This window comes from Pectinophora gossypiella, chromosome 17, assembly GCF_024362695.1.
Source record: "Pectinophora gossypiella chromosome 17, ilPecGoss1.1, whole genome shotgun sequence".
Lineage (NCBI taxonomy): Eukaryota > Metazoa > Arthropoda > Insecta > Lepidoptera > Gelechiidae > Pectinophora > Pectinophora gossypiella.
This window is the reverse complement of record NC_065420.1, coordinates 5,668,256-5,691,412: the sequence shown is the minus strand read 5'-3', so window position 1 is coordinate 5,691,412 and position 23,157 is coordinate 5,668,256. Positions and strand designations below refer to the sequence as shown.

General features: G+C 37.9%; 2 protein-coding genes across 5 annotated transcripts in view; one reads left to right on the top strand and one right to left on the bottom strand.

The window, feature by feature from the left end:
- LOC126374302 (high affinity cAMP-specific and IBMX-insensitive 3',5'-cyclic phosphodiesterase 8) overlaps positions 1-23,157 on the top strand; it is a 342,656-nt gene that overhangs the window by 215,322 nt on the left and 104,177 nt on the right. For all 4 annotated transcript variants that reach the window (XM_050020843.1, XM_050020845.1, XM_050020844.1 and 1 more), the window contains 2 exons: positions 14,685-14,750; positions 19,281-19,486. In XM_050020843.1, the coding sequence (XP_049876800.1) occupies positions 14,685-14,750; positions 19,281-19,486 (272 nt within the window). The remainder of the gene's footprint in view (positions 1-14,684; positions 14,751-19,280; positions 19,487-23,157) is intronic.
- LOC126374496 (uncharacterized) lies at positions 9,884-13,425 on the bottom strand. The gene is made up of 4 exons (XM_050021167.1): positions 13,284-13,425; positions 12,794-12,909; positions 11,138-11,335; positions 9,884-10,059 (listed from the first exon to the last, which is right to left on the bottom strand). Exons 2-4 carry the CDS (start codon positions 12,897-12,899, stop codon positions 10,013-10,015), a joined length of 351 nt encoding a protein of 116 aa, XP_049877124.1. The 5' UTR covers positions 12,900-12,909; positions 13,284-13,425; the 3' UTR covers positions 9,884-10,012.

Genomic DNA, 23,157 nt, shown 5'->3' with positions numbered 1-23,157 from the left:
AAAAACAATGTTATATTATAATGAAGTTATGTTATACTAGGTACCTAATGTTGTATTAATTGTTTATTAACTCAAACAATTCAAATATTGGTAAAGAAATTATTATTTCTTAATTATGTAAATTGTATAAACTTTTATCTCTTTTGTATGAAATTAAAGATATAATAAGTAATCCATATATTTATGTTAATTGAATAAATAATAAATTATACAATAAATAATATATTAATAAATTTATATTATATCATAATAAATAAATGTAAGTAAGTACCTTAATTATTTAAATATATGTAAAAAAAAAAAAAGTGCATGTGAATAATGTATGAATTGAAAATTAATATTTTAATTTATTTTAAAAAGGAGGAAGATGTAAGGTAGTTGTATAAAGAATGCATGAGAGGTACCCTCGATAATAAAGTCAGTAATCAACCAACTCCGTGTTTGATTTACACACATACATCAAAACAATCAAAGACAACTTGCAGCCACTGTTGATACGAAGTCCAAAGATGGATATGATGAACCTTATGGTGATAAGGGATCAGCCTATCGCCCATAACATTAGTCCATCATGTTAGAGGACACAATCCCTCTGTCGGTTTTTACGACATGCCCGGGTAGAGAAGCAGCTGAACGTGTTCTATGTTTTTATATGCTCCCAGAACAGCATAGAAGCATAGCAAGCAGTTATAGAGGTAACTTTAAACAGAAAGCAACTGTATAATATATAATAAGGGACTTAATATTATGTGGTAGGATGAATCACACTTATTGTTTTGCGAGATCTTACCTACACATTATATAGATTATAATTCGTATATGCTCTCTAAAAAGTCTGAAATAAAATTAAGCAAAATTAAAAATTTTGGAAAAACCCACGACGGTAAAAATAACATCGAAAAAGAATAAAATAACTCAAAACCCCCGACTTAACCCAATTATTATGTAACGAAATATTATATTAGACTTAAAAATACTTTCTAAAAAAGAGTTGATATCTCGAGACATCGGTAATAGATATACTTAAGTACCTAAACAATGAATATGGATGTTTACAGTTTTTTCCTAACGTGTCTGTTTCTCGAAGATATACGTATACTTAAATGTAGCGATAATAATTTTACCATAATACATAACCGAGGAATATCCGTCGGGGGCTGCCATTAACCCAGCTAAAGTTTTTCTAGTGATGTGAATACAATTATTGAAGAATTGTAGATGTTTAACGACGACATAAAATACACTTATGAGTATGATTAAATTTCTGTTGAAATTTCATATAGAAAAGGCAGCCCCCGACGGATATTTCTCGGTTATGTATTATGGTAAAATTATTATCGCTACATTTAAGTATACGTATATCTTCGAGAAACAGACACGTTAGGAAAAAACTGTAAACATCCATATTCATTGTTTAGGTACTTAAGTATATCTATTACCGATGTCTCGAGATATCAACTCTTTTTTAGAAAGTATTTTTAAGTCTAATATAATATTTCGTTACATAATAATTGGGTTAAGTCGGGGGTTTTGAGTTATTTTATTCTTTTTCGATGTTATTTTTACCGTCGTGGGTTTTTCCAAAATTTTTAATTTTGCTTAATTCGATACACGTGTGTCGTGATACTTACGAAACAAGAACAAAGTAAGTTTGAAACCGTAATATAATTTTGTCACTAGTCAGACACGGCAGTAGTTTTGTAGTCAAAGGTTAACTACTTGGCCGGACAAATTGGGAGCACAGAGGGCTTTAGAGCCCGGTTCAAAATGTAAGACAACAGGCCTAAGGTTGCCCAGTTGGGCGCGAACCTCATATCGGGGCTTTTATAAGGATTATATTTGAAAGAATCAATAGACTCTAGTGCGTCGATAGCGATAAGCGCTGAATAGAGGAAATCGTCGACCACGTCGGCGGGGACAGTATCGGGGTTTTGAAGTGTTTGTTGTCGCGCGCTGATTGGCCGTGTAAATGGCTAGAGTAATCGAGTCGTCTGGATCGTATATTACTTTTCAGTACCGTCCCTAAGCGGGATGTATTCGGAAGCCACAACTACGAGGGGATATAGGTGGTCAGGTTGACTCCAAAATGATAGGTAGAGAGGCACCGCGGAGTTCCACTTACCACGACTCTCGACACCAATTTCGCTTCTTTCATTTTTTCTTCTTTTCCGAAATGATTGGTACAAATAACACATAACCTAGCATCACATAAAAAATGTTACGAAGATATGTGACCTAAGTTGTATTAGACTTGTTTTCCTTCGCGTTCACGGCGCGGATTGGAAGGTCAGATTGACAGTCGTTTCTGTAGAAAACCGGACCTGTCAAATCTTCAGCTTAGGTGAACGGACCCTGTGAGAATGGAATAACTTTAAAAAGACAATGAAACATATCATAACCATCACAGCTGTATACCCGAAGGGGCCAGAAAAGTCGTATAGCATACACCCACTCCTCGGCAGTTTAAATCTCATGTAATAAGGGTTGCCATTAACCGCACGAATCAAATCAAATAATTTGAATTTGGTTCTAATATCCCATCGAAGTATTACAACATACCTACAACCTCGGCGTCCCGAATCTGTTGACCTCAAAATCACGATCCTTTCTTAAGTTACTGCACTTATTTTCCCCTTAAATCGAAATTTTCTTCGAGGAAATATCGTGTGTCCAAGCGACTAACAAATGCTCGTAAAAATCCACTGACTTGATCATCGACGATACCTCCTCTAGACTCTTAACTGACCAGAACTCATTATGTCAACACATCTGACAAATAGGTCTCTAGACCGTTTTGATCGAATACATTGCTAGAACGCCATTGGGCAGCGACTTAAAAGATCAAAATCGCAACCGCTTCCGTGACCTGAAGGATCTTGAGGGAGGATCCAGTCAGAAACCCCTTATATCAGCTAGTTGACATAGTAAATGCGATGCGAAAATTCAAACATTAGGCCGTCTTATTACAAAATGTACACTGAATAATTATATCAGGTTTGAAATATAGTCCGCGCCACGAAAGAACTCTCGAGGCCGCGTCGCTAGTGATCACAGATTCTGCATAGAATTATTGTGACTTGTCAATTAGTTCCATTAAAATCCGTGGACGTGGAGTTCTTTCGTGAATTCTTCGTTTTGTAATAAGACGGTAGATCTCTATTTAGTTGTATCGTCGATGGACGTGTGGGTTGCCGACTTGAAAAACGGACGGAGCGCTAATCCGATCATGTAGCAACCCAGTTACCCGCCACCGATAATTTAAGGAGCAGTCCCTCGGGGTATAACAGGTCAGAATACTCAGAATTTTCCGCGTAATAGATTCCATAATTAAGTAGGTATCAAGTAGAAATATGAGGCGATACGGGAAGTGTTGGTAAGAAATGAAGGGAAATATTAAATAATGACGACAGGATAACGTGAGCTTGTTGTCTTGTATATCAATTTGTCTTTATGTTTTTAGGTGCAATGTATTCGATTCGAATCTTTATAAACATTGGTTCATTTTAAATTTACATTTATTACTTCCGACATCACTGCTTACAGCGAGGAAATCCAATGAAAAGTCACGTTTTAGGGATTACTATTATTATCCTTCATTGTTTCAGGTTTAAAATACGTATATGTAACATTCTATCGAAGCATTCTAGGAACGAACACATTTCATGACAAGTTTTAACCGTTTCTGAATGTAGTGCAAGCGTCGTAATATTCAATATTGAATGTAAATGATCTAGTTTTATGCCGACTTGTAGCTTTGAAACTCAACCCTCCAATTATAAAATGATAACATGATTAAACTTGACGACCTACACGAAGCGTAAAATAAAATATTGCAGGCACCGACACTGAAAATATCGGCTGTAAAAAATACGCAAATCATATTACTGGTTCAAATTTCAACAGATGAATTACGCCAGAGAGTTTCAGTGAACACCCGTGAGCTTCTTTATCACAGACAAATTATATAATCCAATATAAAGGAACGTAAATACTGTTTCTAAATTATGCGTTCAAGTTGAAGGAGGCCTTTGAGTTGAGGAACAACATAATCTCATACAATTAAGAGTTTAGGCAGCGTCGAAATACGGGCGCACAAGGGGTGTGCCACATCTAGGTTTTCTGGGCAGCACGCTCACTGTTAAGTTTCGTGCATAACAATGAAAGCTCGTCCGTACCGCGACGCCGCATATACCATTCCGCGACGCCGCCTCGACTCCGCTGCGCCCGCGTCTCGACTCCGCCGCGACGCCTCTTCAGTTCTCGTGTGAGCGACGCACTTATCGACCCATTCCTTGGCAAAAGCTGGACTTGCCCTCGTAATTCTAGAGTGGAACTATTTCAAAAATTGTCAAATTCGACTGAAGTTTACCAGGCATATTTTTCGTATAAAAGCCGCTATCTTTATGATGGCCGGTCTTAATAGTATATTGTTTAAATGATCAGTAAGTATAATAATCACGATGTAATTAGGCATCATTATCACGAAGATTGGCCCAATGACTCCGTCAAACATAGCTTAACTCCATTAGTCTCCCTCAATCAACAATCTTCATTATGCTACAGGCTTCCAGTCCCAAGGCTTATTTATCCCGGCTAAATTACATTATCTGGTGATGGACAGATTTTATTGGTAGATCGTCGGGTGAGATGTAATCAGGAACAGGCTTTGTTCCTTTGCCTTTGAAGAGTGCTATCTAAATTGTCAGTCGGGAGAAGAAATTGTCTTTTGGTGAAATAAATTGAATAAACACTTTTAAACCAATTTGTGGAAGCTGTTATTATTCCTTTTAGACGTTGGTTCCTGTTTCCTGAATTCCGAATATCGCTTAGGGACGGTACAGAAAAGTATCGACGCCCAAAAGACGTTATATACGATCCTGACAAACCGATCACTCTAGCTATAGAGGCGGCCAATCAGCACACGATAACAAGCACTTCAGGATCCCGATACTGACCCCGCCGGCGTAGTCGACGAATTCCCTCATTTGTCGCTTACCGGTTAATTCGTTCAATATGATCCCCTCAGATGACGCCCTGAGCCAAGGTTCGCACCCGGCCGGGTGCTCTCACCTCTGAGTGCTCCCCATTTGTCCGGCTAAGTAGTTAATGCTGTCTGGTGACGGCACACGGTGAAAAACATCCTTTGGTGTCAGCACACCCTCGATAATTTGGCCATATCATAAATCGTAATTGTCACTACATTATTTCAGAGCTAAGTAATGTTTTTTGGCCTCCGTGGTCCAGTGGTTGCGCGTGTTCACATTAGGGAGGCTCCAGGTTCGAATCCAGGTGGAGATATATCACAAACATCACTTTGTGAGCCCTGAATTGGTTGAGACATTACAGGCTGATCACCCGCGCAGGCTGTCACAAAACTTTCATTGATCCAGTTGCTACAACGCTTGCCACACTAAACCAATCATCATCGTCCTAGCATTATCCCGTTTTTTCACAGGGTCCGCTTACCTAACCTGAAGATTTGACAGGTCCGGTTTATGGGTGGTACTAATAAACTATTCTCAGTTGAGACTATCCTCAAGACCATGCTCAAGTCCTTGTTTTCATATAAGAACTGCCACATTGACATTGAGGGCAGTCTCGAAGCTGAGATAAGTAAACACCACGCTAGCCGTAGAATAGCGGACACTTAACCTGGTGTAGAAGCACACTTCATTACTAAGAGTTAACATTCACACCAGGCTACTTTACTAAATCAAACACCCTTCGCATGCTACATGCGTGCATTGTAAATTGCACGCAATCGTTGGACTAGCGTTGTGCCTACGTGCAGCGGGCAATCTATCGATACGATAGTTTTTTTACCACCTAAAAAATAAGGTTATCAATTTTTAATATAATGAAAACGATACGATTTTTTTAATACACTAAATTAATAAACTAAATAAATAAACTATAAAAAAACTGTGATAGCCCGGTTCAGAGAGCTCATGACTTAGATACGAGTAGTAGTGTCATACTCAATTCCAGTTCGAGTTTGAATTCATGATTGTTTTTTTTTCTAATAAATTGGAAATTGACATCTCGTGATTCTCAAAATTTGCTCGCCCCATGGTTATTGTACTTAAACATAGCTGGCGAAGAGTGGGTGTTGCCTCCGCCTACCAGTTTGGGGATTGAGACATGACACTATGTTATGTCATGCTATACTTGTTTAAATCTCTAGAGGAGCTTCCACCGGATGTACTACCTGCTTTTATGTCGTTCTATGAAGCAGGCATTAAAAAAATGAACTGCAGAAATAAAGCTGCCGGTCGTCGATCAATCCACTCCGAACCGGAGGAGCGTGGTGTGAATTGCTTTTCAAGTTTCTCTATTTTATAACGCTTTCATTACTGTTAGATTACATTATTGTTAGAAAATATAACGTTAGTACTTTCATGTTATTGTGCGGCTTGATTATCTTTGACATAACAAACTTACTTAGATATGATACCCCACGGTATTAACTACTTGGACTTTAATATACTTCATCATTTTATCGATAAGTCAACTATCGACTATTAAGCAACTCTAGAAATCTGCGCTTGCACTGCATTGTGTACGTTGGTATGCAACTAATGATTCCCGGGAATGTAGGCTCCCGTGCGTGCGAGCATGCAAATGAAAGTCCACGTGAATAGAACCTTAATGGTGAAAAAGAAAACTATTTCTTTGATTCACGCTACCGCAATGGAAAGAAAGAAGAATATATTAAAATTGTTTCCGTTTAAAATTATAATTTATTTTCGAATGTAAATTACGTTTGAATTTCTGTTAAATTACGTAATACCATAGAGCAACACGGGCCTCCGGGGAAATACAGTTTTCTTTAATTAGTAGACATTTGTTGCTGACTAGTAGACAATAGTGAAGTTATTATACTGTTTTTTTTTTCTTTTTTTTTGACGTGTGTTATTGTAGATTTGCCGCAGATGGCATTAACTACTTGGCCAGACAAATGGGGAACGCTGAAGGCTCCTCACCCGGTAAATTATACACGTAAGTTTCACTTACTTACATAGTTAAAACATCACAAAATCAAGTAGCTAATTTAAATATATTTCGTATCTATGTGCAATTAGACTGAGTTTTTACTGAAATAAATTATTTTTATTCTTATTATAAAAGGAAACCCGTACAGAATAAAGAAACAAAACAAATCCCCAAATAAAAAAGTCTATTTCAAAGAAAGAAATAACATTTCGTTGAATACATTGTTGGAATCGAAACTTAGTCGGCGCAACTAGTAACCGTTGCTACTTACTTGCTTACAACCCAAAAGTACAGGTCGAATTGAGTAATTCCTTTTTTATGACGTGACTTATTGTAGATATGCCGCTAATGCCATTAACTACTTGACCGGACAAATGGGGAGCGATGAGGGCTCTCACCCGGTACAAAATTTAAGACTATAGGCCTGAAGGTGCCTAGTTGGCCACGAGCGTTGGCTCAGGGCGTCGTCTGAGACGATTATATTCAAAAGATTTAATCGGCCCTAGTGGCGATAAGCGATAAGTCTATAGCGATAAGTCCGATACTGACCACGCCGGCGGGGTCCTGAAATGTTTGGTCGAGCTGTTTAGCCGCCTCTACGTCTAGAGTAATCGGATGGTAATTCCTATTTCTGAAGTCGCTTAAATAGAGCACACATTGTTTAACTATAGAATAGGTTTTATTCTAATGAATAAAATTGCGAGCTTTTATTTGAGTCTAGAATGAAACTATGTTAAACCTGTCTGGGTCTAGAACTATTCCACTTTTTACTGCACGGAACTAATCTATACACTTTACTGGCGCAACTGGCAACTATGGGCCTGCGGGGTGCTTTTGAAAACATTTCCTGCTATTAAAAACTCACATACTGCGGAGAACATACAACTTGAAAAAGTGCCCGCAGTTTTAAGCTACCTATAGCATTTGTTTATGTGATTTGCCTCAGATGGCTTTCTCTACCGGAAGAAATTTAAGTTGTCATCATCTATCTCGTTTCCCGTGAGGTCCGTTTACCAAAACTGAACATTAGACAGGTCCAGTTTTTTAAAAAGCGACTGCCTGTCTGACCTGTCAACCCGAAAAAGGAAAACTAGCTCGATACACAGGTTAGATAGATAGATAAAATACTTACACACACACACGCGCGCGTGCACACATGACACGCACACACGTACACGTTAGGTCACATACGTCCGAAACGCATTTTCCAGAATGTAAGAAACCTCACTTGAAGGAAAACATCTTTCACCGCTGAGCACATGATAATCATTTAAGATCGGAACATTGATTTGAAAACAATTTTGAAAATTGATTTAGGTCCGTAGTAGACTCAAACCTACGACATCAAAATGGTAGTAAAGCGATTTATCAACTAGGCTACCACAGTTCAATCCGGAAACAATCCAAGTACGACCGCAAATAAATAACAAAGAAATGTTCTTTCCAAAATTAAAAATAATATTTTTAGACAATTATACAAATATAATTTATTGCACACGACATACAAAACAAGTAATTATCAAGCAATTATCTTATATCCATACCAGTGTATACCTACCATAACATTATAACATAAGCTCACGACTTTATCCCAATAGGGGTATTCAAAGGTATATCCATCGCAAGATGAACTAAGTATCCACACCTCACCGAGCTTTACGTTCCTTTTGGTCTGTTTTATTGTACTTACTTAGAAATAAACAAATAATCGATGTGGTAATATAGAATAAGGAATAATATTACGTACACTTTCCGCTCGCCACCAGTTACTGTGCTAAGTTTATCCCCCCCCCCCCCCCTCTCAGTCTTATATTAGTCTTCACCAGTTGCGCGTGTACGATAACGTCAATGTGTAGAGCCTGTGTAAAACGAGGTTTTTTGTATGAAGTGTGCGGGGTGTGGTGGTAAGTTTCGCTTCGCTTTACGGTCGTCGGTTTGTAGGTAATATGAATATGATCGGACAGGGAAATGGATCCAGCATTACTAAAGTCAATAAATTCATTCGCCCCCTATACATATTTGATGACTATTCTATAATTTAATTACGTATTCGCATTTGGCAGACGAGCAAACGGCGCCGTAAATTCTCATTTCGCCGTAAAAAGTTTCATGAATAAAGAAATTGCTATTTCATTTCATATTCTATTTGGCGTTTATTAGACAGGGCTATCTATCAACTGTCAGGACCATCTTATACACCTTCGTTGAGAAAATGGGAATTTCTTGAGGCCATTTTCGTTTTCAAGGTCCAACTTCTGGCAGAGTTCATTAAAATAGCCATTTTGTTTTTGTAAACACCCCAGGGATATTTTTTGAAAATGGAGATGAATTTGAAATAATATTCTTAAAGTATTCTTTAAAAAGATGTAAATTTAAATTATTACTAAGTTTTTATAACTTTATGATTCTTATTGTGTGTTGTACAATGTTGTTGTTTATCTAAGTGACATCTAAGTTTCATAAGGTATTTAATTGGTTTTAAATTCTAAAACTGCTTCGTTTACCGAATGCTCTTTGAAAGTTATCTTTATTTGCTACCTAACCTACCTACCCCTCATATTCCTTCCTTTAAAACTCTGAAATATTATAAAATACTTACGTGCTTACACATTACAGAGAAACTTAAATAAACATTTTATCATGTATCTATACCGAATCACAAAAGTTGATTCTTCTCAATTTAGTAGGGGCGTCGTTTGAGAAGTTTTTATTTGAACGATTTAGTCGACTCTAGTGGGTTGATAACGGTAACCGGTGAATGAAGGAAACCGTCGACCACGTCGGCGGGGTCGGTATCGAGGTTCTGAAATCCAGCTATGTGTTGCCGCAAGGACGTAAGCGTAACGCGGAAAAGTATTAGGTTAAATTATCATAATAATATAACAAGTGATAAAATATAAAACAGATTTATTGATGTAACTATTCAGTCAAGTATCATATACTATAGAATGTAAAAATGAATTTGATGATGATGGTGCGCGTGCGCAGATAGGCTATTGCATCACATACGCGCATATGCTTAAGACGTCGACGATGAACCCGTGGCACACTCGTACGACGGCGGCACTGCAAATGTTAAACATAAGTTCACGACTATATTTCTAATTGGGCTAGTCAGAAGTACATCTATCGTAAGATAAAAGTACCTGCCCACAACTCACCGAACATTCTATGAAATGACAATATACGTTATACACAAAAGTTAAAAACACGTAATCATATACTTATCAAAGTAGGTGAGTTTTTTTAAGGATCCTTATGATTTGGATGCTTAGGAGGGATTGGCCGGAGATCGCACTTTGCGCAGTAGGGCTAACATGCGCAACGTGATAAAATTTTGTCACGGTCATTTTATCGATTCTGACGATATGATTATGTCGTTTAGCTGATTGGTGCTTGGTGCTAATATGTGAACTCGAATAAGTCATGTCGTTTTGTCAAAATTCGAACCAAAACGTGGCACGCTTTGGGAAAAACGAACTTATCGATTTCGACAAAATTTATTTAAGCGATCGATAGCATATGTTTCTAGAGTGACTGAGCGAATTATCGTTTGGACTTTTGCTTCTATTTGTTGGCAACCCCAACATTAAATTTATATTTTTTAGTGTGACAACACTTTTGTCTCTTCACTTCCGTTCTTGCTCTCCATTTAACTACTGTAATGTGAACATTTTTTGTACGAATTTAATTAAATTCAGTGAATTTTGCCTACTTCTGGACGTTTCAATCTCAGCCTTCGCCTCAGATAACCAGCCCTCACAGCCATTAGGAATCTAACACCCCAAACCTAACACTATTTAACACCTACTTTGATAAGAGTTCTTATGATTTGCATATAGACGTACGGCCTATATGCATCCCTATTTGGTGGATATCCCAACTATTCGCACAAAGCACTTCGCATCGTCCTTTAATATGCGTACTGCTAAGAAGTGAATTTTTTTGCCGTCTTCTGTATTTCCGAATGCATATAACCCGGGTGTTTTCAAGGCCAGAGTGAACAGACGAGCTCTGGGCGAGCGAGCTCCATCTTAGGCCTCGTCAATGCCTTCGGACAAGTCTGGGGCCAAGAGCAAACCCACATATATATAATATGGTTTGCGTATATATTTGTGGTATACTTAGCAGTAGAGCAACTTACTAGGATATTTCTTCATTCCCGTTGGATCATCGGGTACCGTTGATACTCCTGGATATCCGGCAGAGTTGTATTCTGCTCCCGGGTTGACAGGCGGATAACCAGGCATAACCGGGTTTCCATGGTGTACTGTTGTGGGACAGACGGACGGTGAGACTACGACCGGCGGTGCTAACACTGCTCCACGATTTAGCCTTCTCTCTGCAAAGTAAGGAAGTAAATATTAATTCATTATTCAACCGTAGATAAGTCAATCATTGACACAAATTACTGTTCTAGCTAGAAAATTCCGATATACACAGAGTTTGTAACAGTAAAGTAGAGCAACTTCAGGTACAGTGATGTCAGCGGGGGTGCTCCCCGAGAGGGGTGAAAATATTCAAATTCTGAATTCTGCAACCGGAGACTGATAACTTAATATAGAGACTAGCTTTTTCTCGCGGCTTCGCTCGCGTTAAATTCCATGTAACACCGTTCCCTTTCCTAATGCAGGCACCAATTTTTAGCTTCCTACCTTGTAAACTGCTAAAAGCTCCATATAAAATTTCACCCGCTCTTTGGGTAGGGGCAGATTTCAAAAAAAAAAATGATGCGCAATTTTTTTGTTAGTCACAAAATAGTCCGCATACAAACTTTCAGCTCCATATAAATTCCCACCCCCTATTTTAGGGAAGTGAAGGGTTAGAAAGAGACAAGAAGTAGGTAGCCAATGTCACTTTCCATCCCTTCAACTATTTCCACTTAAAAAACCACGTCAATTCGTCGTTCTGTTTCCCCGTGAAAGACGGACAAACAAACAGACAGACACACACACATTATGTCAGAAGGACACCCTAAAATTATATTAATCACGTTAAAAAAAAAACCTCTATCCCATGATAATTCCTTGGTAGATGACGCATGTTGAAGTAGGTGACACTATTACCGGGATTTCCGCGTGACATTAATTTGTCCTCGTATGATTATTTATTTTATTTTCTTCAGGGAGCTAATAGCTTCAATTATAAACAAATACAAAAGTAGTTAGCAGAAGGCCAATTACCTGCAAGCTTTCACATATTATTAAAGTGAAATAACAAAGAAAGTTCCATTCCGCGAAGAAAAAACCAACCCAATACAGGTTAGGTCACATACCCCCAAAAATGAATTTCTCGGGAATGTGAGTTTCCTCACGATATTTTCCTTCACCGTTGAGCACGTGATAATCGTTTATGATCCAAACATGAATTCGAAAACAAATTCGACAATCATTTGGTTTAGGCCTGTGCTGAATAGAACCTGCGACCTCAATGTGAGAGGCAAGCGTTCTACCAACTGGGCTACCACGGCTCAGAATAAGGAATAATATTACGTATAGAATGGCAACTCTCCGGTCCCCACCAGCGTCTGAGCTAGATTTACCTCACCCCTTCTCTGAACATAGTTTAGACTTGAATCGTATGGCGTCAGAGGTCACACAAACAGATGCGCGTGTACGATAATGTCAATGTGTGGTGTCTGTGTAAATCGAAGTTGTTTGTATGAAGTGTCCGGGGTGTGGCTGTGGTAAGGCCTTATTACACTACCCAAATTAATCGGGTTGTGTGATAGCTAATCATGGGGGCACGTTTATGCTATACATTTTTTACGTACAACTCATGAATCAACAATAGTACTCACGATGTCTGTAGCAGTACCGCTTCAAGCACACGCCTAGGACGGCTAATAACGTCAAAACCAACAACACCACAAGCCATACTATCCTATTCACTCCCTGATTATGCATGGTGCTATTGCTGAAAAATAAAAAGAAATATAATGATTAAAAATAATAATAAAAAAATGTTTTATTGGCAACAAACATAATACAATCACTGATGCCATCTGTTAAGCTTATAGGGCCTGTGTCATTTTTATTCTACCGTGCATTATATTATTACTTATATTATAAATTACATGCAAAGGAGGGGTGTTAGTGTGTATGTGTGTATGATTATTCATAAACAATATTAAGAAAAGGGCTTAGGGGTAATCGTTACATGTGCCATTGGCCTTTTGCGGCTCAATAATAATCCTGACACCTGGGTTGATGAGGTTGGTAAACCACCTAACAACCCACACGATAGAAGAAGATTATGCTAAGTATTTATGAATAAAAATGCTTACTTACCTTAGAAAATACACTTTTTTTAACTGCGGTATTGGTAGTGTCCTGAGATCGCACTGCACTCACTAAGCAAGTGTGTATGGTAGTGAACTAATGACCAATTAGTTACCTTATTATCATTAAAACAGGAAAATATCGAAGACAATGTTTTCCTTGTGTATTATTAATAAACCAACAGCCTGAGTGATCCATTTGAGTATCTCTCCTTACTTTTTTTTAATAGACCACTTTAAGTTGTAACCAACATCATACCTAGTCCTGTAGGCTCTGCACGGTAACCGCGCCGCGCGCGACGCGAATCCTATCGAGGCCTTCGACCAATAGCCGTTTGACGTCCATCTATGTAAATAACATTCGTATCGTTTATTGGTCGAAGCAGTCAATATCATTCGCGCCGCGCGCGACTCGGTTGTCATGCACACCCGGCTGTTCCAAGAACGCGTGATATACCTACCCACATTCTGTGTCACGGATTCGAATATTATGCCTGTTGCTTCTGTAAAAAACTGGACCTGTCAAATTTTCACGTTAGGTAAGCGGACCTCGTGAAAAACGGAATAACGCTAGAGAGATGATGTTGAAAGGAAAGGAAAAACAAAAGAAAATATTTATATAGATGCGGCTAGAAGTGCGAGGGTATACAAAAATCACAGTTGTCCATAAAAAGAGAACTCAAAAAATTGATATTGCCTAAAACAGTATATTTATTAAAATTAAACCAAAATTTAATAAATATATATATATATTTATTTACTATTAAGCTACACAATTGAATGCCTATACCTATTATAGTCTCTCTCTCTCCTTGGCATTTATTATTCCCATCTGATGGTGGGGTCTGCTTTCTTTGTACTTCTCTTCCACTTCGCTCTATCGGACGTTTCGTTCTCGGAGACATTGCACATACACAGGACGATATACGGAGATATTGCCTATACCTATTATAGTGTAAAATAATAACTAAAATAGTATCTTGACTTTCAGAGCATTTTAAACGACTTTTGATTTGAGTACTTAAGTTACAAACACCGTTGTCGTTGGTCTCCGATTCTTGCTGTAAAAAAAAAAGAATTACCAAAATCGGTTCATAAACGACAAAAATATCCCCGAACAAACATAAAAAAAATATATATACGGTCGAATTAAGAACCTTCTCCTTTTTTAAAGTCGGTAAAAACACCTCCACCAACCCGCAGTGAAGCAAGTTTGTGGTGTTTTTATTTAAAAATGATGTTCTCGGGTTTTATTAGGATATCATTAAAAAGTAGATGAGTATGCTCCATATTCCCTCCGGTTAATCGAGGGGAGGCCTGTGCCCAGCAGTGGGACGTATATAGGCTGAATATGTAAGTCAGCATAGTATTTATTGTCAATGTATATTACAAGCCGTGTCTCTCTTTGCAGAACAGGTCTCCACCGCCTGCGCACATCCCCTCCGCCTTGCTCTACGCGCCGGTGGAACCGCTAGAGGTAACTATACTTTATATTATATAACAATTTTATCATCATCATAAGCTCACGACTACGACGTATATTCCCAATTAGGATAGTTGGAGGTACGACCCAGTTCCTAGAACGCTTGCCTCTCACTTTGAAGTCGCAGGTTCGAATCCAGCACAGCCCTAAACTAATGATTACAAATTTGTTTTCGAATTCATGTTTGGATCATAATGATTATCACGTGCCCAGTGGTGCGGGAAAACATCGTGAGGTAACCCACATTCCCGAGAAATGCATTTTCAGACACCTGTATTGGGCTGGTTATCCCTTCGCGGGTTGGAAGGTCAGACAGGCTGTCGTTTCTGTAAAAAACCGGACCTGTCAAACCTTCATGTTAGGTAAGCGGGCCCCGTGAAAAACGGAACATTGCTAGGGAGATGATGGAAGTTACATGCAGTTACAGTTAGGTACATGATACTGATACTCCACCTAGACTTCCTCCACTCTCATCAAAGACTTCGTGCTTGCTCATTGGTGGATCTTAGGTACTCTAAAATACCCCTTAAGACGGGCCTATGTCAGTTATCACATTGTAAATTATTCGGATGTCAGCTTTATCCGTTTACTGATTTGCATACGTTTATATTATATATAAACTTCTTCTTCTTCTTCTGGTGCCTCTCAAACTAGTGGAGGTTGACCATCAGCTCCGAAAATTTATCTTAATCTCCCGCGAGGCCGAACAGTTCGACCGCACTCGTGATCCAGGTCCACTCCCTGATGTTACGCAACCAGGACTCCTTCCTCCGACCCACTTTTCTTTTTCCTGCGACTTTGCCCATCATTATGAGTTGCAGCAGCTCGTACCTTTCATGTCTTAGCACATGCCCTGAATATGCATATTTAAACTCAATATTCAAGTTATGCATTCCAAATATAAAACTATTTGCAATATTAATTTTCATTTCATGTTGTTGGAATGATTGAATTTGATATTTGTATCACAGATAACCTCCGGGATGGTTGAATAGTCAATAACGCGTAACCAGAGTACCACGTAAATTCTATCTAGCAGAATTGCGTCATATTCGCTCGAATATCAGTTTATTGGATTGGAGAAAATTCAACTTGTAATATTTTCAAAAATGTTTTATTTGTATTGCTAAACATATTTAAAAAAAGAAGATTCTCAATGATCATGTAATGGTTATTGATTATTTATTATAAAAGCGTGAAATTGCAGCTACCTTAGCAATGTGGCAGACATCTTGTGCCATTTCTTTGAATGTAAATAATGTTTGTAAAGTTTAAGTTTATTTTTGTGCTATAAAGCATGTTTGTATTTTACTTTAATCCAATCTCGGGACTTCATTATAGAGGAATGCATGTGTAAGTAATTCAAATGAATTCTGAAGTGTCCTATTCGCACAACAACGTTTAGACAACTTATTGTAGATGTCACTATCACTTCACCACCCACTTCAGTTAAGGGTTGCACATGATTTAGGAACAACATTATTATTAGAACGTAACATCATCCTCATATAATGAAGCCTCGTTCACAAAATTATAGCCAATTACGGCGAGTATACAAAATTTGGGCTAATTTATTAGGGTGCGTAAAACAAATTTATTTTTTTAATATCAACCGCCGTCATATTTTATTAACCACAATGTTATAACACTAAACAGGCTCTAGTTGTATATAAAAAGTTATAATACCTTTACGATTCAGAGAAACATTTTAGATTGGTCTCCTAAACGTTTTCAGAAAAGTAAGACGAAAAGTAAAATAAAACAAGTCAAGTAATCCGGAGTCTTCATAATTTATTTAAACTAGATTTTCCTCTTGAGTCTGTCAACCGGCGAATTTAAGCAAAGAAGGAAATTTTAGAACAATGATATATTTAAATATACAGAATTACTTCAATGTGGCCGGTTTGTCCCCCCTAAAATTATTCCAAATATTTCATTGTTTGAAGTTAACGCGGTTATTATCATAATTAAAACATATAACACCGGGTTCTTACCGCGTTAACAGGGATATGAGACTCCCGATATTTCAAGTGCCATGATCACGAGACTTATGATGAAATTGGAGTGGTGTAGGATCCATTATCATCAGTTATCGGGAGTCTCATATCCCTGATTTTAACGCGGTTAGAACCCGGTATCATTATGTTTTAATTATGATAATAACCGCGTAAACCTGAAACAGTGTAATATTTGGAATACCTTTTGGGGAACCGAACCAGCCACATTGAAGTAATTCTGCATATTTAAAAGTGAGCTCGCAACGTGAACATTATGTCAAATAGCGATATTGCTTTTTATGATGAATTGCTTTTATGTGGACTTTTTTGACCCCCTCTAGGTAATTGCAATACTATGCAACAATATTCTATATAAATCACTACTCATAGTGCTTTGTAATGAAATATTAGGGTTAAGCAAGAAATTGGAAGGGTGATTCTTTCAAGGTTAAGTAAGGATTACCTAATGATTAATAATATTAAACGAGAGCTTTAATGACTACTCTGACGTTCTAAACAATTTTATTTTATACAATCTTTGCATTTTATATACTTAAATAATAAAATACTTACGTACAAAAATGCCTACCAGAGAAATGAACAAACGATTTGGCCTTGAACAACCAAACATAACATCCTGTCCAAAGATAACTAATAATGTATTAACATCGTGTCCAGTGAAGAGTAAACTGCTATACTTTTGTAAGTTCACTGACTTTCACGCACATAACATGTAATGTAACAAATGTGTAACATAACATATTGTATCTATCGTATAACATTGTACATAACAAACAACGATGTGGAAAACTGCCTGAGGACATGTCGACAACTCTCTTTGTACTCATATCTGCATATCGATCTCAAATAGAGATGTAGCGAGTCGATTTCTAATGACTCGACACAATACATCGTGTTAAATTAGTTAATTTTCTTAAAAGCACGTTTAAATGTATAATTATTATACTATGACAACATACCTACATTTTTTTTAGCCGATTTTTAATTTAAATACATTAATTCGGTTTTATTCACTTTTATTATTAATTTATTTAGATAAATTAAGCGAATGGAATTGAAATAGTATATGTTTTTTCTTAAATGTTTATGGCCTGAAAACAAGTCCTTTTAGCCAACTCTTCATTTTATAAATTGTTCACTTCACTTTTTGGGATGATTTTCTAAAGTCTTGATTGTATTTTTAATAAGGTAATAATGGTTTAAGACACGTGTAAGGTTCAGTAAGTCACTCAATTAAGTGAATGGAATTGAAATTCTCACAGCTAAGTAATATTTAGATTTGAATTGTGACACTTCCGTGGTAGCATCTCTAGGCTTGAAGTTAGAAACAGATAGGGGGTGGCCGTGAAGTGGCGGAATAGAAGTTCTGTGAAAATTCGAGTGCGAATATAGAGTTATGCAATGTACAATTGAAAATATAACAGAAAATCTAGAGGTATTTGCCTTAATAAATAATAAAATAATGTATAAACAAATTCACAGCAATTAGACATTTAAGAGGAAGCGAACGTCGTGTAACGTCTTATTAGGAAGTCAAAGAATTGACCTTTGATAGAGAAGAGTGGAGAACACTACATCGACAAGAGCATGGCTCTTAAATTAATGATGATGACAAATTCCGTTAGTCCTCCGATAACATAAGATACATCACTGATGTACCTTCCTACGCAAGTTATTCTTTCTATCTCGATTTATTAAATTCCACACTAATTAAAATCGGAACGAAGCTATTCAGAATCTATAAATTACGAAAATATAAATCTAGTGCACTGATCTGAAATTAATATCTGCCTGTGTTTGTGAAATATTGAAAATTCCATATCGGCCAAACTGTTTTCCATGAATTCTGAGAATATTGAATTATTGGAATATTTCGATGTAAATCTTTTTAAATGGAATTTAGTTTTCATATAAATAAGGTTTACTACTATTAGGTAGGTACTCTTCTTCTATCTTGTGGGTTGAGAGGTGGAGTACCAACCTCATCAACCCTGGTGTCAGGGGTACTATTGAGCCGCCAAATGGCTGGCATGGCTCATTTAACAACTATTTACTTACATCAGTAAGTAGTAACCGGGACCAACGGCTTAACGTGCCTTCCGAAGCACGGATCATGTCCCCACCGGGAATCGAACCCAGGACCTCCGGATCGTGAGCCCAACGCTCAACCACTGGACCACTACCCGTAGGTACTTATCGCATCTCATTACTTGAAATCTTTACCCGTATTGGCACGTCTATCAAATTATTAAGTTTCTATGTAGTCTACATACGACGCAAAGCAAACGTACCTACGTGCGTACGTACGTTCCTTTATGTTTTATAAAAAATATATTTTGAATGGTTCAAATATTATTATTATTATTAATGTTTGTTTTTATAAATAGAACAATTAATATTATAAATTTTTGTAACATTCAGTACAACCATAAAATTACATCAATGACTAACGCCTACGCAAAAAAATCTCGCAACGCAAATTCTAAAGGTGGCTCCCCATTCGCAGTTGCTATGCGTGTTCCCGGAGCGCGCGTCGCGAGTGTGCGCGTCAGCGTGCAGCGCGGCGGCGCGTGCCGGTGGAGAGGCTCGTGCGGTGCGCTCGGCGCGCGAGGCGTTGGACGCGTTGCGACGCGATGGCGACAACCGAGTGCCGCATGTCATCGTGGTTGATGCACGGCAACCACAGGCCCTTGATGCTCTACTGCTGGCCAGGTAAGATTTATTTTTTGTTTATTTGAATTTCACATTATCCAAAGGTTCCTTACACTCAAAAGGTCGCCAAACTGCAGGGCGGTTATTTAGTGTGGTGAGTTATGTATGCACTCTATAAAATATAATTATGTTTTCTGTGCAGTCAAGTCATAGCTAGTTCTTCAAAAAAGGTCTATGCACCTAAATTAAACTAATGGAAAGGGTAGGGATCATTCAAGGAATCGGTAAAAAAGTCAGCTGAATTGATAGTGAAACCATCACTTATATTTGAATCCAACAATTTTACGATTAGATAACGCATAATACTCACGTGTGAGTGTGAAGGAATTTACCTGAAGCCTTTACTAAGTTAAAATAACAACAAACACGGTAAAAGAAATAAATACATCAGTGATCCTTTACGGCCTCCGTGGTCCAGTGGTTGAGCGTTGGGTCCACGATCCGGAGGTCCCGGGTTCGAATCCCGGTGGGGAAATATCACAAAAATCACTTTGTGATCCCTAGTTTGGTTAGGACATTACAGGCTGATCACCAGATTGTCCAAAAAGTAAGATGATCCATGCTTTGGAAGGCACGTTAAGCCGTTGGTCCCGGTTACTACTTACTGATGTAAGTAAGTAGTCGTTACATGAGCCATGTCAGGGGCTTTTGGCGGCTCAAAGAAGGTAAAAATTGTCTCTGTTGCGACTCGCGTCTGATTCATTATTGAGTGTGTCACGTCGTGTGCCATATCAATCTCGCTGAGTAAACCGGCGTCACTAGGACGACCATTATGCTTGACTCCATTTGCAGCGTGCATACATACACACGGCGACATTGCCATATATTCAGTGCTACAACCGACATTCACAGCACAGCTAAGTAGTGTATTTACCGAGTACCTTTACGAGTTAATAATTTATCTTAAACACAGTTCGCTCGATCATTATAGACGACTCATTATCTATCACGTTTAAGTATAACTTAAAATAAAATTAGATGGTGTGTACAGGAATCAGCACCGATGTCTGAAATTTTCAGTTTTCAATTGCATAATTTCGCAAGCTTTGATGTGTAATCCTATTAGCAAAAGTTTCGGCCCGTGCGCACGGGGCGCCGAGAGTTAAATCTCTTCTGAGCACCTATTTCACTTTTATATACGATGTTAAGACACGTGTGTAGCTACCTTAACGACCCTCTGCATGTGTATTGTGTAAGGAGATCCTAAAGTAATCTAAAAGCATCTTTTAACAAAGCACGTCTGTTTCTCATAGAACCTTTTGTTACAAGGACTTTTCTTAAAGTCTCTGGTGTTTTCGAGCTGTTATGAAAACTTGGACACAATGATTTATCTATTAATATAATGCAATATATCGCAGGTTTAGAAAAAAAAAAACAGAGATAGTCTATATTTGAAATGGGAACTCTCCATCTATATCCTCCCATACCTCAATTTTTTATATATAAAATGTATTTTTATAAGTATAATGTATTTTTAACCTATTTGACTGTCTGAACGCACTAAATATGAGCACAAATACTATAAACAAATAGTAGACGAGTTGTTATTTAATTAGGTACTACGCACGATATTATAATAAATAGTGCTTGAACTGGCTGTAAGGCTTTGAAAAATACATTTAAGTATACTAATCAAGTGGCATAAAATGACTAGGCAGTGGTAGCAATTTTGTCCGAAATTAACTATTCATTAAAATAAATTATTATGTAAAATTATTAAATGAAACAAAGTATATAGTAGGTAGGTACCGCGTAAAAAATCATGAAATGTGAAAGATAATTGATGATTACGTTATTATTCTCATGAATAATTTATCAGAAGCTCCATAAAATACTTTTGGTATAAAAAAATTAAACCAGAAAACTTTGTTTGTTTTCCTTGAAATGATCCATTCCAATATAATCAGGGTCTGCACGGCGAATTATATCGAGGGCTTCTTATTTTCTGTTCTGCGGACCAATAGTCGTACGATGTTTATCTACCGCATATAGCATTCGGTGTGTCGTTCGAAGCCCTCGACATAATTCGCGCCGCGTGCGGCACGGTTGCTATGCAGACCCTACAGGTTTCTCTTTTCATGTTTGATGGACGGTTGATTGGACTCTGACATATTATGCACATATTGCATACTGCGCTGATGTCAGTATTGTTTTCAGCCTCACACTCTTAATTGGCACTCGGAACCATAAAAGCTCTCCTGATAAACAAATAAAAGCCACGTAAAAAATAAATTCTCTTGACGAATAGATCATCGTGTATGATTCGCCTACTAAAACTATATCTATTTATAAATAAATAATTATGGAAAAATATGTACTTAAGCTTTGAAAATTATACAATTGGGTACTTAAAAAAGTACTTATGGGTGTTAGTGTTAGTGTAACCACACATAACGTAAATAACCTCCCCTCAATCAACCGGAGGGGGTATGGAGCATAGTCCACCACGCTGCTCCACTGCGGGTGGGGGTGTGTGAGTGTAACCAACAAAAAAAATGTTTAAATATTCGTAAATGTTTTGAAAAACATTTTTTTTGGTTAAATTTACCACGAGAAGGTGCAAGCAAAGAAACATAGCCATAGAGCCTAGCCAGATGAGATTTTTTTTCTTCATAAGGCCTAAGCCATTTCTTCTGTTTATTTTATTTGTTATAAAACCAAAGACAACCTAACCGACGACCTCCGGCTCTATGCGAGTTAATGACAAGACCTCTAAAGGATGGATCGATTGTCATCAGACGTGCATACGTCTATTACGCTGATAGATTAATGAGCTTGTTGTCTTCAATTCGGGATTAATATCGATTAAGTAATGACTACTTGTCTCTACTGACGCTGAAACTAGGTTCCATATTGTACTTCGACACCCAAGACATAACGTAACATAAACAGTGTTACGCATATGGCTTATTTTTTATTTTTTACTACGAAGTGTCACCTGGCAACACTAATTTTGGCAGCGGATATCAAATCATTAAGTAAGGACAATTCTAATTTGTAAACATTATATTAAAAATACCCAATAATAACCCAAAAGGATCATTATTTCAAAACCTTTATGTCCCCTAAGGGTCTGAGAGGAAGAATATTTGAAAGAATTAATCGACCCAAGAGGGTCGACAGCGATAAGCGCTGAATGAGGGAAGTCATTAAGACACATGCCTGAGGGTGCCCAGTTGGGCGCGAACCTTGGCTCAGGGCATCGTCTAAGAGGAAAAATATTTGAAAGAATTAATCGACTCTAGTGAGTCGATAGCGATAATTGAGGGTAGTCGTCGACCACGCCGGCGGGGTCGGTATCGGGGTTCTTAAGTGTTTGGTGTCGCGAGCTGATTGGCCGCCTCTGTGGCTAGAGTAATCGGGTCGTCGGGATCGTATATTACGGCCTTCGGACGCCGTAATCCACCTCACAACCCACACGATAGAAGTATCGCTATCGCAACTACACTAGTTGTAGGTATGATATTAGATATCTTAGCGAGTCTAATAAGTCAGAGTATTATTTAATAGTTACACATATCACCACCAGCCCATTAACGTCCCCACTGCTGGGGCACGGGCCTTCCCTATGGATGGATAGGGAGATCGGGCCTTAAACCACCACGCGGTCCTAGTGCGGATTGGTGGTTATTAACGACTGCTAATGCAGCCGGGACCAACAGCTTAACGTG

What these genes read in the sequence shown, in the direction of transcription:
- LOC126374496 (XM_050021167.1), bottom strand. Translation starts at nt 12,899, where the DNA reads ATGCATAATCAGGGAGTGAATAGGATAGTATGGCTTGTGGTGTTGTTG. An exon ending in GCGGTACTGCTACAGACATC is followed by an intron (nt 11,336 to 12,793) that starts GTGAGTACTATT and finishes CTTACTTTGCAG; the next exon opens with AGAGAAGGCTAAATCGTGGA. An exon ending in GGGAATGAAGAAATATCCTA is followed by an intron (nt 10,060 to 11,137) that starts GTAAGTTGCTCT and finishes TAACATTTGCAG; the next exon opens with TGCCGCCGTCGTACGAGTGT.